Source organism: Adiantum capillus-veneris, chromosome 2, assembly GCF_014529385.1.
Source record: "Adiantum capillus-veneris isolate H3 chromosome 2, ASM1452938v2, whole genome shotgun sequence".
In the NCBI taxonomy this organism is placed as follows: domain Eukaryota; kingdom Viridiplantae; phylum Streptophyta; class Polypodiopsida; order Polypodiales; family Pteridaceae; genus Adiantum; species Adiantum capillus-veneris.
The window spans coordinates 35993789-36012363 of NC_140932.1; the positions used below are offsets into that span (position 1 = coordinate 35993789).

General features: G+C 45.3%; 1 protein-coding gene across 2 annotated transcripts in view; it reads left to right on the forward strand.

Annotated features, from left to right (window-relative positions):
- Positions 1 to 346: 346 nt before the first annotated feature.
- The window catches only part of ABCI10 (ABC transporter family protein), a 29392-nt gene continuing 11163 nt past the window's right edge, over positions 347 to 18575 (forward strand). Inside the window, exons 1-2 of one of the 2 annotated variants that reach the window (XM_086484602.1) lie at positions 347 to 598; positions 2701 to 2861. In XM_086484602.1, the coding sequence (XP_086340728.1) occupies positions 493 to 598; positions 2701 to 2861 (267 nt within the window). In that variant the 5' untranslated portion in view covers positions 347 to 492. Of the gene's footprint in view, positions 599 to 2410; positions 2561 to 2690; positions 2862 to 18575 lie in introns of those variants that run through there. The other variant, XM_086484610.1, reaches the window with a different exon arrangement.

The following is an 18575-nucleotide window of genomic DNA, read 5'->3' on the forward strand; positions in this document are numbered from 1 at the left end:
CGAGGAGCATTTTTAAAAAATATCAGTAAACTTCTGTAATTGGGATATTATGTTGTAATTTTCAAAATCTTTAAGTAAAAGGAAAGTTGGAAAATAAAGAACGCTTCTAGGCAATTGGTCGTGACCTTTTTAGTTAGAGTGAAAAGGGATGAATTGAGGGTAAGACACTGAGGGTGAGAAACGATGGGAGAAAAAAGCTCATGGAAGAAGAAAGAAGAAAGTGAAAGGTGAAGCGAGAAAAATGGCACCCAAGACCTTTGCATCATGTAGAAGAGGGCGACCACCTGCAAGTACTCTTTTATTCCTTTCCTTAGGAAGATGAAAAGGCACATTCGCTACTCGTAGCTGAGTGCAAGCAGGGCCTTCTCAAGTCTATTGTTTCTTTTGAACCTCCTCCGCCATCCGCGTCAACACGGATCACCACAGAGAGCAACCTTAGCTTATCTCAAAACGCGCCCACAGGCATACTTCTGCTATTCTTGGATCACTTCCATGACAACGAGTCAAACACCTCCTCCAAGCCATCTGCGGCGGCGCGGATGGCTTCAGAGGAGTAAAAAAAGGGAGCAACAAAGGGATAAAGATCGGCTGCAATTAGGTATGTATTTGCTTAACGTAGTTATTAAGTGTGCCTATTAGCTTATCTTGAAGCGCTTTCACAGAGGGATAAACATCTCCTCCAAGCCTGGCAGAGGGATAAAGATGAGAAGGGAATAAATGTTTCAAAATGGGCGCTACAGAACACATTTTACTTCAAGCGTGTGCTATTGATAGGCAGTGACAATTGACTGAGACAGCAGGTCGACATACATTGAAATAGCAGGGCAACATTGTGTTTGATACATCAGGGTGACAGCATGTCGAATACATTAGTTGAACCTCAGAGCACCGCTACAAAGTTGCAGACAGACCACGACTACAGAGTGTCGAGTATAGTAGTTAGGCAAGAGTTGAGCATGGGGAGCTGCGCGACAGCATGGGGAACCTCATAGAGATATTTGTCAACATTTGATCATCTCATTTCGTTGCTGTAGATCTGCAGACAATTTCATCCTCAATCTCAGAAGACGTATACTTTAAAGACGCATTAATGACAACATGAAGACCGATCAGGCTGCGGGAGGAGCAGAGGTGGGTCGGTAATTGGGGTAGCCATCGGGTAGGTAGTCGCCGGGGTGCCCTCCTCATCCACAGGGGAAGGGGCGAGGTGGCGTGGGGTTGGAAATATGGGACCCTCGAGCTCTGCACAACTATGAGCAAGCTATGAGCTGCCTTCAAGCATGTTATGGCTTCTATAGCTTGTTAAAGCTTCTCAGAACTTAGCGAGCTAATCTCGTAAGCAACACACAAGTGTTTTTTGGGGCTTGGTTATAGCGAAAGGCTCTCGTACCAGTATTGGGTAGCGCAACAGAGAACCCTTGAACACCCACACACGCCCACACAGTCGGCTCCGCCACTCCCCTTTCGAGATCCCCTGTCGGCCGCCGTTACCTTGCATGGGTAAAAGTCCCTCCTCTTGACACATGGTTTATTAATTCTTTATCCATGCCTTTAGAGGCAGTTCCCACAGTCACGACCCCATAGCTGGCTATGGTGCATATGTACCTAGCTATATGATACTTCACACTCTCACTCCGTCCAAGATGTGAGACAAGGCATTAGGGCAATGGGGAAGAGTCCCTTCGTGTATGCACACTATGCTTGTGCAGGTTCAAGAGTATAGGCATCGTGCCCTACTTGAATGCTAAGGCTATAGCTTGATTTACCCACATTTTTAGCTAGGACTATTCCCTACATATCTTTCTCTTCCAACCATGAACCATTTCATGGGTTCTCATTTGCCACCCTCATATCCACAACCCTCAAGCATTGAAAGTAATTGATAAGTGCAACATAGAGCTTGTAGCATGTCTCATCACGTCCCATAGGTCATATTTGACTTCCAAGGGTGTCATCCCCTCTCTCTCTCTCTCTCTCTCTCTATCTCTACACACTCACATTTACACCAAGATATGAAAATAAATATACCAATATTAATATATAGGGAAAATTATCAAAATACCCCTCTAATTTGTGGAAATTCCCAAAGTACCCCTCAAATTTAAAAATTTCCCAATATACCCTTGCATCATATTGGGATGGATTTGCCCTGATTTTTGGATATTATACTATACATGACAAGGGGGAGTTATTTTGAGTTTTCTAGACAAAACTGCACTCACAAATAGAGGCACGTGTGTCTAAAAATGATGAATAATTTCATCTTGAGAGCCTACAAAACCATATAAAATCCTAGTTCTATCATCGTCTATTGAGGGAGGACCAATCTTCCTTTGAAAAGTTGAAAAAAAAAAGTTTTTAGAGATGTCTACGGGGTTAATGAGGGGTATTTTGGGAATTTTGGAGAAGTTGATGGGTAGTTTGGGAGTTTTGGGTCAAATATCTGGGAATTAGAGGGGCATTTTGGTAATTTTCCCTGGGAGCTAATGCAATGCACTGCGTCTATGGCGCCACCAGCTTCACTTTTGTCGACAGAAGGCGTGTCGTGGGCGTTCCAAGGGTGCGCACCAAAGCGCGCGCGCGCGCGCACACACACACACACACACAGACAGAGAGAGAGAGAGAGAGAGAGAGAGAGAGAGAGAGAGAGAGAGAGAGAGAGAGAGATATGTGCTGTTTGAAGTATGTAGGCAAATGCAGGCTTGGAGAGAGCGGCCATCGATGTGGAGCACCTTCATCTCAGCTTTCAAAAGGATTCAAGGGTAGTACCCATCCTTAAAGATTGCTGCATGAGTATCCCCCAAGGTCAGCTTTGGATGCTGCTTGGCCCCAATGGCTGTGGAAAATCTACACTTCTGAAGGTCAGAACTACTTTCCTCTGATTTGAAGTCTTTTCTGAATTCAGGTGCAGGTAATTTCTAAAGTTAAGGCTTGTACTTCATAAGGTTGTGGGTTCATGATCGGAGAAAAAGACAGCTACGCTCCCTTCTTATGTACACATTTGTAGCTCTTTAATAGCTGGAGAAACCAAGGAGGTGAATCTTTTGGACATCCTTGGAGCTTGGTGTCCTTTTTTCTGCACGATGATGTAATGTGAGGTGGTCGAAAGACGAGACGAGTTCCTTTTCTTTGAGTATTGCTCGTTTGTGCCTTTGAAACAAAAACATCCTAGGTGTTTGATGGGTGAGCAAAGGATTTTATCCTTATTCATCCATGTCAAGGGGACTTGCTGTCGGGGTAGTCTAGAGGTGAAGCATCTATTTCTAGAAATAAACATTGATGACGTGTTGACCATGATCACTGACATAAACTGCTTACGTGTCAAGCCATTGCAGACCTCCTGCAGATGCTGGCAAAGGGGGCTAAACCCTAATAGAAGGAGAAGAAGCTAAGGACTTACCGACTTACAAAGTCTTGGTGAGTGGCCCAATTATTAAAGAAGGGTTAGGATTAAAATTTCAACCCCCATTTTGCTTGGGCAATGACAGTGCCAAGGGAATGAGAGAGGGAGAGACATGAAGCAAGAGATCAAGTTGCATAAGTAATGCTGATGCCACACAACATGACATAGGGAGAGAATCTTTTTGAAATTTGCTCACCTAATTTGCAAAAAGAGTTGTCAAAAAGTGCTTGCCAAAAAAACACGTCCGAAGTAAACTACAAGCTTTGTGACATACACTTCCTCTTGCAAGGCATCATTTGAAAACATAGTCTTATGTCTAATTGATGCACATTTCCAACCAATTTGAGTTGCAAGTGCACAAATAGTATGAATGGTAGTCATATAATAAGATAGAGAAAAAGTTTCATCAAAATCAATGCCCATATTTTAAACATAGTGTTTTGTCCTAGTCTACTTTTATCCCTTCCAATGCTATCAAATTGCTCATCTTCCAACTTAAAAGCTCACTCAACACCAATGACCTTTTTACTAAGAGGCAAATTGCACAAAGACCAAATTCCATTCTTTATAATAGAAATCATACTCAGTTGCATAATAACCAAGCAGTTTTTGATTTGTTTGCCTCATGAAACATAATAGGCTCCTCCTCATCACACATCTGTAGAATAGCCAAAACATAGCAAATTGATGCATAAGAGGCTTGTTGAGATTCCAAATGAGGACAAATACAAAATACAAATACACGCATTCAATTTATTGTCACATAGTGGATGCACTAGCCATTTTGGTATACTTCTAGCCTCTCTCTTTTTCAGCCATGTCGTCCATCAAGTTCTTTGCATATATTTGCATCCACAATAGGCTATGTTGCATTATATGAAATTTGCACAGATTGAAAAGACGAACAAATGTGTCCGTACAGCTCTGCCACGTTAGCAGCCAACATAAAATGCGGAAATCCGTACAATCTGCCGCGGAAGCAGTCATGATAAAATTCGGAAATCCGTATAGCAGCTGCCACGTCATCAAGCTACTCGCAAATTAGCCTCTGTGTGAATGTGTTGGGTCCAGCTTTATTTTAATGTCTTTATGTCACTTAGGCCCCATCGGATAAGGTCTCGTAAGGTGGTGGGAACTTCTTCCGCTTCTTCTTCTACTGCTTTTGCTTCTTAGGGTTTAGGCCCCTCGGCTGGGATATGCAGGTTGGCTCCGTTCTTTAGTGACTTGACACGTCAGCAGTTTGTGACATCCCCCTTCTTGAAAGAAAGTAATCGTTTGCGATTACAACATATCTGCAAACAACTCAAATTAGCTCGAAAATGTCCGATGGTCATTCTGAGGGACAATCCAAAGGACAATCAGCTTTCTCATTCCAAATTGGAGCTCTTGATTTCCTGGGTCGTTGGCTTCTCGGAAGAATCTCATCCAATAAGGAGTCTCATTACAGATTGGAACTCTTGATATCTTGGGTCGTTGATTTCCAAGAAGTATTTCATCCAATAAAGAATATTCAGTGGTTGGCACATCACAATGCAACACAAATGCTCACATATGCATGTTACAAGTAACAACGAACAACGTCGTTGAGCACTCCCTTGAGACAGATGGTCTGCGGTATGAAGCTACTCAACGACTACCTCGTGACCCCCCCTGCAAATATCCGAAAAAGGTCCGGGCCATGAGTTCAGAGGAATGGTACAACTGAACGCTTCCTAGATTGTAGCGTGCCTCGCTTGGAGGTTCAAGCATACAACCAAACGCTCCCCAGACATCCCATCTGCGTCATTCGGAGGTTTTCCAGCATACAATGAAACGCCCCGTAACATCCCGTCTGCATCATTCCGAGGTTCAGACAATATCAAAACAACATTTCTCACTACTCCACCCGGGAGTAAATCACCAAGTATTGAAACCAGTATGCAAACCAGAGTCAAACAGTTCAAATTTGCACCAAGGCTGGTTCAGAACAGATACCATCTAGTTCAAACAAATTCCAAAGAGGATCTCAAAGAGATTCAAACTAAAAAAGCAATCTAAATATCAGCCGAGCTCAAAAAAGTCGACTGACTTTCCATCCTGAAACCTGCACCAAGATTAGGATTAGATCTCTTCCATAAGTTTATAGCTAACTGCAACATGGTCCATCAGCTCTTGGACAGACAATGTTCTTGTGGCGGCGATGGTAGTCCCAAGACATAGCAATTACACCGGACCTCCAAGGTTATGAGCTCGAGAAGAGACCTGATGAGAGATGTCGAGAAATTTCAAGTCGTAATGTGCAAGGGTTTTCGTGGCAAGCATTTCTGGATATGCCACTCTGCCAGAAGTTGCACTCCAAAGGAAGATGTCAAAAACCATATACCTTCGGGCAATTTTTTTCTTGAAAGCTTGCCAAGTCCTTGGAGTGTGCGGCTTTGTAGCTATAGACTTCCATGGCATTGCATCTGAGAAAAACACTAGCTCGAAACAAATCTTGGATCCTTCTCTTGCAAGTGATCTTTATGGCTTATGCCCTGTAAGACAAAGCGATGAAGACGGGAGCATGCCCGATGCACGATGAAGTAAGGGTGGGAGTCGCTAAAATGTCCGGGATCGGGGCACAAAGATTCTTAAATAAAATTTCCTTGAAAAACTTGGAAGCGCCATCTTGCTTCGTCTGCTCTTTGGTAGGACCGTTGTGCTTTCAGAAAAGCACACGCTTGAAGCTCTGATACCATTGTCACAATACGGACACCACGTTCCAATAGAAAAGAACAGACTGAACAGACTTTTAGCACTCCGAACTGAAAAAGAGAGAGAGCACACATGACAGTGGCGGAATTCCGCCCCATAGAGTATTGGCCCCAAACCTTGGCGCCCCTTTTTGTATTTCTTTAAATTGCTTCAACTGAGTACAATGTCGGTACTCCAATCCATGCACCTTCACATTGAAGCATTCCAGAGACTGAGCCCTTTGCACATGATTAAACTCCCTTGGCCTCAGTTGACGTAATCGACTCGTCTGACGTTGAAACTGGGGTCCGCCTAATGCGTGCACATTCCATAAGATGATCCTCATGGAGTCAATGAGAAAAAATAGATGCTGCAGTAGCAACCAACCTCGCTATCTTTGAGGCCGGTTTGGATGGGGAGTAATCCGCATCTGAGTGTCTCTAGACAAGCGCGTCTGAAGAGACTCTCCCAACCAAGCTGAAGCTGAGCGTGTAGTCTGTAGGGCCACATCCTCTGTCCAAGAGTCCTCATGTACAAATACATAGCAAGGGGGTCTCTGAGTGTCAGCAAACAAGTGCACCACAATGTGCCTGCAACCTGTTGCATCCGGGGGCGTTACACTGAACTTGGCTAGAGGCCAAAGCGTCTGTACCAGATCTGGCACCCCCAGGTCCCCTGTGTGATCTGAGAACTCAATAGCCTGGACTTGGAGCCAATTAAGAACTATGTGCAGGGTCCACTCTATATGATCCTTGCCACATAGTGGAAAGGAGAAGCCTACCGTAGTATCCAGAGCCTCAGTGCCTTGGGTTGCTAGAAAGAGGACGTGGACTCGAAAGTAGGCATCCTCCAGGTCGGGAGAAGAGTCACCAAGGAAGCGTGTAAAGCTGTAGTCAAAGAAGTCCCATCGTCTTCGAATGTCAAAGCTGGTCAGACCCCGAGGGACTACTGCAAAGGGAGAGGTCTGAACCAGAAGTGGGGTCCTCAAGTGGGGCTGTCCCTCTTGAGCCATGCGACTCGTAGCAAAAGCACTAGCGAGAGATCGTCTCGCTGTAGATGTGTGTTCAGTCCTTTGCGGCTGAGGAGGAGTGTGGGATGGGTCCGGTGATGAGGTTGAGGGCCCCACCGAGGGGAGAGGAGGAGCGGAGGTGGGGGTGAGGGTGGAGGGGGGGGGAGGCGAAACGGAGGAGTCCGAAGGTGGAGTGTTATGTGCACATCTAACCCTATGTGTATGTGAACAAGCTATTCCTACTTCTAGGGTTTAGGATAGCTTAGGAAGTGTTCTGGCACCTTTGTGAGCCTGTTCGCGGGCCGTGCATGTCCAGGCACTTAGAGTTGCTGTATACGCTCTGATTGCACAACCCATAGCATGAGCATTTCCACCCAATGCCCACAACATGAACATTATCACCCGCATGAACCCAGTTTTAATAACTGCACATGAACCATCCCTTAGTACTTATTTTATAAGTGACATTCACTTATTAAATTAAAAAAGGCAAATGGTGGAATTCTTGGCTAATGACTGCTCGACCCAAATTGTGGGGAATATAAAAGAATCCTTGAATTTATAGTCATCAAATCACCTTGCGTTTGCAGTCTCCAACCTCACCGTCATTGACCTCTGCATAGCCGCCTAGTACCGCCACAGTAGCAGATCCACGGTGGTAGAACCATCGTTTCAGATCTCAACCCTTTAGTCTTGTCGTCGATATCGTCATCGGCATCATCGTCGACGTCATCGTCTTCATCGTCGACATAGCCATCATCAAGTACCACAAATCTAGAAGCATTGTACCAGACCTTTGTGCAATCTAAAGCAAATACCTCTCTAGCAATAGAGGAGAGGGCCCTTGGAGGGGGGACACATGTACCAGCAGACAACTGGCTCTAGTGTTTTCTTCACCAGCAAGACCAGCGTTTTGGAGCCGCAAGCCTCAGCGTTTTCAGCCATTTAGAACAACAATATTCAGCCCATAACCACCTACATTTTCAGTTTCCAGCCTTAGCCTCGCGAGAACCTGCATCCTCTGGTTGCAGATCCTCTTTTGCAAACTCTATCTGATAGTATCCTCGCCCAAGATGTCAGTGATCTTCCCCACCTTTGCTAAAAGGCAGGCCTGGAGGAGGTCACGCACCTCCCCTCTGCTGGGTTTGGTGCCGAGAATCTTGCAGATGACAGAGGTGGCCTAAAGGCGAGCCACCTCTACCTCTAAGCTCGCTTGCTCTGTTGGCGATAGAGCAAGTAGGATGGTGGTTTCCATGGAGTGGGTGAGGGGGCTTCCGTCGAGTCCCTTTGTGGCAGAGAAGAAATCTCCGTCTGTGTCTGCTGCTGTGATGGCGAACGAAGGTGAGTGGAGGGCGTCGATGTGTGCGAGGTGGAGCGAGTCAATGCCACTGGGAAACACCACCGAAGACGAGCTTAGGGGAGTAGCCCATAGAGCGTTGTGTGTGTGTGTGTGTGTGGGGGGGGGGGGGGGGGGGGGGGGGGGATAGATGGGGCAGGCAAGGCTGGATAAGGGTTATGCAAGGGGCAATGATGGCAAGCGTGCGAGCAGCAATAGCGAGCTTCAAGGCTTCCTTTTCAACATCACTCTTTTCTTTGTTGTTGTTTTTCTTCTTACCCTTTTGCTTGTTGTTGTCGTTGTTGGAAGAACCAGTCAAGGCTTTTGAGCTTGACTTCTTCCCCGTCTTGAACCGCTCCTCCTCGTCCAACACCATTGGAACAATCTCGTCCCAAGAAATAGTATTTAGCCCGCCACTAGTAATCAGTGAAGAATAGAAATTGGTATACCGAGGAGGTAATGGGGCCAAAAGCTGGATGGCCATGTCCTCTGAATTGATAACTTTTCCCACATGCAATATCTCTTGTTGAAGCTCTTGCATCTTGTTGATGTGATCCCTCATGGATGAGTTCTTCGCATCCAGGATCCTCAACTACACCTTCAGGGCTATTCGCTTCATTGGAGAAACACGATCATATAGCGAAGAAAGCCAATCCCAAATCAACTTCGTGTCCTTCATCAATCGGATGTGACTGATGATTGATGGTGTACTATTGAGGATCATGAAAGATTGGATCCGAGCATTAACATGCTCCCATAGCTTCGCTCACGCAGGGTCCTTCGGCTTTTGAAAGTTGCTTGAAACAAAGCCTCCAAGCTCGTGAGAGTTGAAGACCGCCATCATGGTCGCTTTCCAAATGACATAGTCCTCGCCATTCAATTGTTGATTCGAGGGAAAGGTAGTGAGAGTAGGTACCTTGATTGGTTGATCACCTACAGTGGAGTAGAACTGGACCAATCTCCCCACTCCTCGTTGATGGGTGGGCCGCCATCACCACCGATCTCAACCTCAGGTTGTACTTCTTCATCACGGACCAAATTCATGGTAGAATCATCACTCCTCTTTATGGTGTTGGAGAACTTGGGCATGTGACGAGGCTAGGTCGAGGTAGAAGAGAGAAAAACCTCAAATCTGCCACTACAGCCACAATCAGCCCCAAATGAGTGAAAAACGCTGAAAAAACATCAAACTGTCTCTTTTGGTTGCGGAGATTCAACACCAAAAAACTCACACAGATCACGACTCCAATTCGAGAGTACGTCGTGGTTCTGATACCATGTCAAAGGTGTAGTGGAAAAGGGTGAATTGGGTGATGATCTTGTCTGCAACCGCGATCACACCTGTTCTTGGACTAGGACAGCCAACAGATCTCGATTTATTGCTATAGATCTCCTCGTACACAAGCTCCTAGCACGAACCGCCCACCATACAGACACCAGAATCACTTGCAAGCACAAACACCATGTGTAGGATGTCTACATGCAGAGGAGAGGGAGCGCTAGCAAGAGAAGATATCGCTAGGGAAAAACGCCAAGAAGAGAGATCGTTGAAGAGAGAAAACGAAGAGAGAGAAAGTGGCCGTACATATTGCAGAAAACGCTAGAGAGAGTGTGTGTCCAAACGCTAGATCTTTGCACTGAACAACATGCCAAAAGTACATGCCGGGGGGGGGGGGGTTGAGGGTCGCATATATATGGAATTCGTAGAATTGTCCTACCTGCCTGGAAAACCCTACGATTATGGAAAATGGCTAAAATTGTTAATAAATATGTGAACTCACTAAAAGTAACGTGACACATATGTATAGTAGTAGAAATGCAGAAGCCTCGAGACTCTGACCCCGTGAAACCCTAGGAACGGGGGTCCCGCCTCATGCAAGCCTACCAGGTGAGTAACACTGTGGAGTGCATCACTGAGAAAGATACGTCTACCTTAAATATGATTATATGACCGGGCACAGCCACAAAACAACCCTCACTTCCTAATCTGCTCTTGGGAGATATTGTATCCACTATAGGACAGGAATCTGAACTCTTAACACAATGATGATAAGAAACAGGGTTTTCTCTTTATGTTAGCTTGCCAATATAAGCAGTTTGACTTCTTGCAGGTACTTCAGAAGTATGTTATGGATGATGTTATGTGTGAGACATGTGGTAGTTGGACAAATATAAAAGATGCTTTTGTGAATTTAGCAAAGGCCTTTCACGTGGCAATGAAATTCACAAAGGCCTTTCACGTGGGAATGAAGAGTATGCTGACGAGTATACATATTTGTCGGACAAGGAAGACATTGTGGTCGTTAGCACATGCAAAATGGATGAGGTCATGCAAACTATGAATGTGAATTTTCAATTTGAAGAAGCCCACATAGACAAGCCTCTGGTTGAGTATGAATTGTGGAAGCTTGAGACAATGAGATGGGCTTTGATGAGAAAGTGGTGGTGCATGAGAGTGATGTGACATGCAAACAAGTGGAAGAAGATGTTGTCAATTTGGCATATGGATGATTGTGATGAGCAAGAAGGTGCTGGTTTTTATGCTTTGAAGGTTGATTTGGTTCCCTATGCTATGCGTGGTTTTGATAGTATGTTTGATGAGAATGACGTGGCTTATGACCATGTGCAAGAGGATGCCATTAAAGATAGTGATATGGATTCAAATGAGGATGGTTGTATGGAATCTTGTGTGATGGAGAAAAATGTTGATTTGGTTCATGTTCTTGTGAAATCTGATGATATGCATGCTATGGTTGATGATGACTATATATGCACCTATGGTTTGTTTTATGAGTCACTAGTTGTTGAGAGTTCCTACATTTGTGGAGAAGCTATGAAGGTAATGCAAGAGGGTTCTATCTTTGAAAAGTATGATGAGACAGCTGGTAATGTCCTTTTGTTTGATGTGTATGCAAAGTGGGACGATGCTGTCTTATAGTCTTGTAATTGATGGGCAAGTGTTTGTGAAAAGCAACACTATCATGCGGTGCTCTCTCAAAATTGGAGAACTCTTGATGAGGATGCCATTAATAAAATGAATGGGTTGCCCATGGGTATGTTTTTGGCATTGAATCACGAGGACTACGAATGGAGAGATATGCAGAGTTTTGTGTTTGATCGTGGTAAGAGGTGCCTTTCCTATGTGGTGATGATATGGGACTTTCTTTTTGGTGTGCTATGTACATGAGTACTTGATGAGAGATGGTTAGGCTGCTTCAAGAGTGTAGGCATTTTTTAGTTCTCATGATAGCCATTAGTTTTATGTGGAAGTTAAGTAATAAGGATGCAAAGAAAAGCTAAACAAAAGAAGTTGAAACACTTGAAAGTGTTCCAAGCTTGTTGGGGAGGCAATATGTGACGTGTTTTTATGGATGATAGGAGCCGCCTTGAAGGCTTAGAGAAATTGTTTTTTAGTGCTTTGGGACCCCTTGGATGTAAATAAAGCATGCTTGTACAAAGTGTACAAAGGCGGTGTGCCACGTGTCTCTATGCATGCGGGTTAGTTGTGTAGCCAATTTTGCTGTTTTTGCACATAGAGGTGTCAAGACTTCAAGGAATGAGTAAGTGTTTTTAAAAACATGAAGAAAGCTGAAGTTTATGGTCGTGAGTGTTGAGGAGGTTTGAGGGAAGAACATGGAAGCAAATCAGCCCTGCTTCTTGCGTGTGATGGAGGCATTCGGATGCGGAAGGCCCATCGTTGCCAGCTATGGGGCTTGTGTAGCCAAGTTGAGGGTGTGTCCCTCCTTTTGGAGCTGATGGAGATGGTGTTTTTCCTCTGAAAATGTGCCTCTTTGGTTTTATTTTAGTAGCCTCTCTTGTGCGTAGTCGAGGCTAGGGCTTGTGGATAGAAGCCTTGATCTGGCATATATGAAAGTGCAGAGGTTACCTCAAGTTTTGGCCTTCAAATTTTGAGTTTTTTCTTATATTTTGGTTGGAGTTGGTTGGGTTTTAAATTTCTCTTGGTTTGGGTTTCATTTGCCCCAATATCATGTGTAGTCATGAGCGCCTATGCTCACTTTGCAAGGGTATACATTAGCGAGTTGAATAAGCTGTAACCCAAGCGTGATAACATAAAAAAAAATCAGAGATTTCCGTAGCTTTTGAGTTGGTTTTCTTATGAGTTCTAGTACCCTACTTGGTGTTGCATGGGAGTTGGTCATGATGGACTCTGTGAATGTGTAGATTGCGAGTAGTTGAGGGTAGGTGGGGTGTTGTGAGCTTGAGAGTGGTGTGATTGAGGGAAGAGTGCATTCTATACCCCTTTTTGAAGACCCTTTTCTTCATCCTCATCTTGTGATTGTTGTAGGAGGTGTTTAGAGGCCATCCCTTAAAGCCTTCACAACATGCTGCTTGATTTTCTCGAGCTCTTGCATCAGCCAGGGGGCGGCTGATCAGGAACTTCTTGTGGTCAGGAAGGACATTCAGTCGGCTCGAGCCAAGGTTTCCTCGCAGGTCATCACTCTACCTTTATCAAGGAGGGTTGGGGATCATCGACCCAACACGTCAGAGTACAGCCCTCCTTGGGAACATAGTAACAAGAAATGGTGTTTTGGGGGGCCGGAACGAAAATGCCGTTTCGGGGAGACAAGATCTGGAGACTGCTTTTGCTAAGATGGAGCAGGCTTTGTAGAAGTCTCAAGCACGGTATAAGATGGCAGCAGACAAGCATTGACACGTGTTGCAGTTGAAGGAGAATGATCGGGTGCTACTTCGATTTGAAAAAGCATGCCTGCGAAAGAGGAAGGGTAAAGAGAGGCTTTTTCCAACGTAATGTGCAGCGAAAGTGATTGATGGTGAATGCTCAGGATGAGTGCTCAGTGTGTACTCAAGGTTCCTTATACTAAGAGGGAGAGTGAGCCCCCTTTTTACTTCATGAGAGTTGCGCAATAAACTAGAACGAGAAGAGAATGAAAACTGTGAGTGAAGTTGCTGTGAGTGATAGATAGAAAGAGAGAAAAACCGACACCAGATGGGGTCCCAAACCCCCCTCCAAGGGCCCCCCTCTCTATTACTAGAGAGGTATTTGCTTCAGATTGCACAAATGTTGGTACAACGGTGCTAAATGCGGGAATGCTGATGGTACTTGCTGTAGGTGCTGGGTGTTGCGAGGGTAAGGGCTGAATGCTGGAAACGCTAATGATGCTGAGGCTTGTCACGTGTACATCTAACCCTATGTGTACATGGACAAGTTCCTACTTCTAGGGTTTAGGAAGCCTAGGAAGTGTTTAGGCAACCTGTGAGCCTCTATGTGGGCCGTGCATGTCCAGGCACTTAGAGTAGTTGCGTACCCTCTGATTGCACACCTAGCATGAGCTTTTTTTGCATAAACCCAAGCTGCGTTGCATATGAACCTCCTCTTATAAGTCACTTATTATTAAGTGACTTACCAAGGGATTTTTGAATTAATAAATCGTGGGGGGCTGGCTAATGAGTGCTCGACCCAGTTTGTGGGGAATACAAAAGAAGCCTTGATGCGCATGGGAGAGCCAGAAGACAGAAGAGAGCATAGGCCCGAGTTGCACATTGCCTTCAGCGTTTTCAGCAAGGACACAGTTTGCCTGGAGTTTTTGCCTTGAACCAGACAGCGTTTCAGTTCTCAGCCCTTGAACCAGTCAGCGTTTCAGTTCTCAGCCCTTGGACAACAGCGTTTTTGCATTGGACAGTCAGCGTTTTCCGCTCTCAGCCCCTGGACAGCAGCACCTCCGATCAGCCATTGCACCTACAGATCCTCGCCGGGATTGTTCCGTCGCAGCAGGTCTATTAGCGATCAGTTTTCAGCCCATCTCGGCATCGACATTTCCAGTTTCCAGCCATCAGATCACCTTGCGTTTGCAGTCTCCGACCTCACCGTCATCGACCTCTGCATAGCCACCCCAGTACCGCCACAGTAGTAGATCCATGGCGGTAGAACCATCATTCCAGATCTCAGCCCTTTTGTCACGAGGACGTGGCAACTGCTAACCTTAGTTGTTGGTTTCTTTCCCTTGATTTTTGTTTAATTTTTGGGACCCTCTTTTTTGAAGTTGCAAATGGCTGGACACTGTATGGCCAGTGTGAAACGGCCGACGGCCGAGAGTTTCACCCGCAAACGAGAAGGCCTTGTCGCCAGGAGTTGGTCTGGCCGACCGACACTGGAATCCGAGCAGTAAAAGTATGTCTAGGCTCTACTCAAAGTTTGAAGAGAAGATCACCCGATAATTGGGCTACATTGCATTTTTGGATGTGGTCCCAGTGGTGATAGATGGTCAGATGACCAGTGGAAGTTCCATGGAAAGCATCTCCTAAAATTTAGGGAACTGCTATTTTGGGCCATGAAATCTGTTTGCGTCATTAGCTCCGGAATGACAAGAGGAACATTTTATTACTTTGGCGCTAAGTCAATTGAGCAATCGGTTGAGATATTTTTAGACCGGAAGGTACAAAACGGGAAAACCATGCATGAGTGCCATCTGGCACATTTTTGGGCACTTCCCAGCTTGAGAGAGAGAGAGGCGTTGAAATTAAACGTGGGGCTGCATTTTCAGTCGTATGGTGGATTGTTGTAGGTACCAAAGCTACTGTGTGTTTGCCTACCCTCTATGTACAATGAAGTGCAAGAAATGAAGCCTTGCACAACATTCACTACTCTCTCTGTCCCCTGCGTGCAGTTATGTGATGCCCCACAAGAGGGCTTTTCATTTGACCTATGTACAATTGTGTGGTCATATGCTTTTGTGCCGAGGCAAGAGCCTCTTTGAGTAGGAACAGGAGTAGCTAGCCACTCAAAGAAGCAGGTGAATCTTCTCGTAGCACTGATAGAGGCGACGACTCCAACAATCCAGTCACTGAGAAGTTTGACGTTTAGTAAGTATGACGGTAAGATGGATGCTTCTGTGATTCATTCGTGGTTGCATCAATTTAATGCTTACTTTGCGACTAACAAGAAAACAAGTAACAATAAAGTTTTGACGGCTGTCATGTATCTAGCAGGGGTTGCCATTATGTGGTATCAAGCTTGGTAGGAGTCACAATTGGCTGAGCACCTCGAGCATGCCGAGGAAGGCGTTCTCCTCTCTGTGAGTTGGAGCTTCCAAGACAAGCTCAAGGCTCGCTTCATGCCACCATAGTACCTAGTTTGGTTAAAAGAAGATTGGCGTGGTCTCAAGCAAAATGGATCTCCTGGCATGTCTTTTTCTAACCGTATTTTGCAGGTCGGCGTCCAATTGCGAAAGTCGGATGTCGAAAGAAACGAGTCTTTCCTTTTTGGGTTAGACGAGGACATCAAGTTTGATGTGCAAGTCTTTAGCCCTACAGACTACAACATGGGAGTGGCGATTGCTCTCGCCCAAGAAATGAAGCACAACAAAGGCAAGCCCAAGCAGGCCAAGTCGTCTCAAAGTACCTCTCAGAACGTCACAAACTGTTGACGTGTCAAGTCACTGAAGAGCAAAGCCAACCTTTAGATCACGGCCGAGGGGCCTAAAACCTAAGAAGAACAAGCAATAACAGAAGAAGAAATTCTACTGACTTATGGGACCTGGTTCGCCGTGGCCCAAGTGACATAAAGGGATCAAAATAAAGCAGGACCCACACACACACACAAAAATACTTGCACAGTTGATGACGTGGCAGCAGTACGGACGCTCCGAAAATTGCGTTGACTTGCTGACGTGGCAGCTTGTACGGATTTTCATGATTTGCCCTGTTGATGTGGCAATTGTACGGATTCCCGTAAATTACGCTGGCAGCTTTTGGGCATCGCTTTTGGACCAGATGCTTTTGAGTTTGAAGGCTTTTCATGTAAATTGCTTTTGGGCCTAGGGCCTTTAGATAAGAGGCCATGGGCTCATTCTCGGGCATGCTTCTTGGAGAAGATGTAGAGTCTGGAGTACCGGCTTGTACTGCGTTGATGCAATATAAAGAAATATCGAAAGGGGTGCCAAGGTTTGGGGCCATTACTCTCTGGGGTGGAATTCTGCCACTCCGTGTTGCGTGTGCTCTCTCTCTCTCTCAGTTCAGTTGTTATTGAAGTGCTCAAAGTCTATTCAATCTGTTCTTTTCTATTGGCACGTGGTGCCCGTCTTGTGACACAGAATCCTCAGAACCCATCGAATGGTAAGAACGGTCTTCTTCTCAATCTTCTTTCACACCTAGAGCACAGAGCTCCACATCTTCTGTCAGCACTTTGATAAACCCAAGAAGTACACAACTTGTCTCTGATGAGCACCTTGATGAGTCTCTCTTTAAGTGTTATGGGCATGTAAATGGTCAACGCATTGTGGTCTTGTTTGACTATGGCAGTATGCATAATGTGATCAGTGATTTTCTTGTAAAGAGGGCTCGCCTAGAAGCTCTTCCAGCATCTCCTATCGAGGTGTCTTGATTCGCTCCCAGCATGCACCCTTTTCTCCCGCACGAGTGTCCTAGTGTGTTAGTCTCTATTCAGCATGCATCTTTTCGTCGAAATTTGTTGTTTCTTCTCTCTCATGATGTGATATGATTTCGGCATTAAATGGTTTCGAGAGCATGATCCACAAATTAAGTGGAAAGAAAACACGCTCACTATCACGAAGACGTGGCAAGTGCTAACCTTAGTTGTTGGTTTCTTTCCAATGAATTTTATTTAATTTTTGAGACCCTCTTTTTGAAGTTGCAAATGGTCGGACATACCAATGTGAACGGTAGTTTCACCTGCAGACGGGAAGTGGGTCGGCACTGGAATTTGTATAGTAAGAGGATGTCTAGGCTCAGTGCAAGATCATGTAGGTCCCCCCGTCGCACTTAGCAAATTCGTGTATACTAGGAAGTGAACTAAATAAATGCATAAAGTCAAGGTGGGACTACCAATAGAAAGTATCTGATAGTTGGGCCATATTGCACTTTTGGATGCGGTCCCAATGAGGATGGTCAGATGACCAATGGGAGTCCAACGGAAGCATCCTCTAAAATTTAGGGAATTGCTATTTTGGGCCACGAAATCTATTCGCGTTATTAGCTTCAAAATGACAAGGGGAACACTTTATTACTCTGCTGCATAGTCAACTGATGCACCAGTTTAGAGATTTTTAAGCAGGAAGCCCAATGCGGGGAAATTGCATGCATGAGTGCCAAGTAGCACTTTTTGGCCAATTTACTAAGTTTGGGAGAACAAAACTCGTAACTGACTTTTTGGAGCAGTTTTGGAGGCTGATAACTGTGATTTTCAGCCATTTCTCTCTATTTTTGAGGTTCCCATGACTTTATCTAGGTCCGAGGGACTCATTTTCAGCATTTGAAGGCATCAGATGCATGCTTACAGAGCTGTTTTGCTGCGTTTTCAGCGATACGCAAATTTTGGCAGCCATGGAAATCTTCCCCTTTTTGCATCTATTTGTTCACAGATGCATTACAGGTCAAGCGCAAAAGAGGGGGCGCTCGATTTATGCTGGGGGGATGCTTCATTGAGAACCTGTTCACAGGTTAAGAGCTATGGAGTGCTTTCTTTCCCTCCCATGTACAGTGTGGTGCTAGGAGTGATGCCCTGCACGCTACACACTGCTCTCTCTCCCCTACCTGTAGTTATGTGATGCCCCACAAGAGGGCTCTTCATTTGAGTGATGTACAGCTGTGTGGGTTCATGCTTTTGTGCTGAGGCAAGAGCCTCCTTGAGCAGGAACAGGGGTAGCTAGCTGCTACTCCAAAGCAGGCACCGGTAAGGGTCATAACCTCACCGTATAGGTGCAAATTCAGCGCTGTGTGTGCACAGAAAATTGATTGTTTTTCAGCCATACGGACGCCAGAACCCTTGGGAAGCGTGCCCCACTGACAGAGGATTGTTCGGAGACTGTTTAAGGCTGGAAACAGGGCAAAAACAAGTAAATACAACGACCTGAATTTGCTGTTTTTGGGCAAGAATCAGAGGGTTTGTGTCACAAACGGGAGCGCATAGCAATATAAAATATACTCGGATAAATAGAATTTATCACTTAATACTGAAGCCAAAGGATATAGAGAGAAATAAATAGAGAGAGAGAGAAGATCGACACAGTACTGGGGACCAGAAGATGGGCTGGTCCCCCCCTTAAAGAGTATTCTTTATTAGGGGGAATCTTTTTACAAGCACAAGAACCGGAGAAAACCCCTCCGTTCTAAATCTC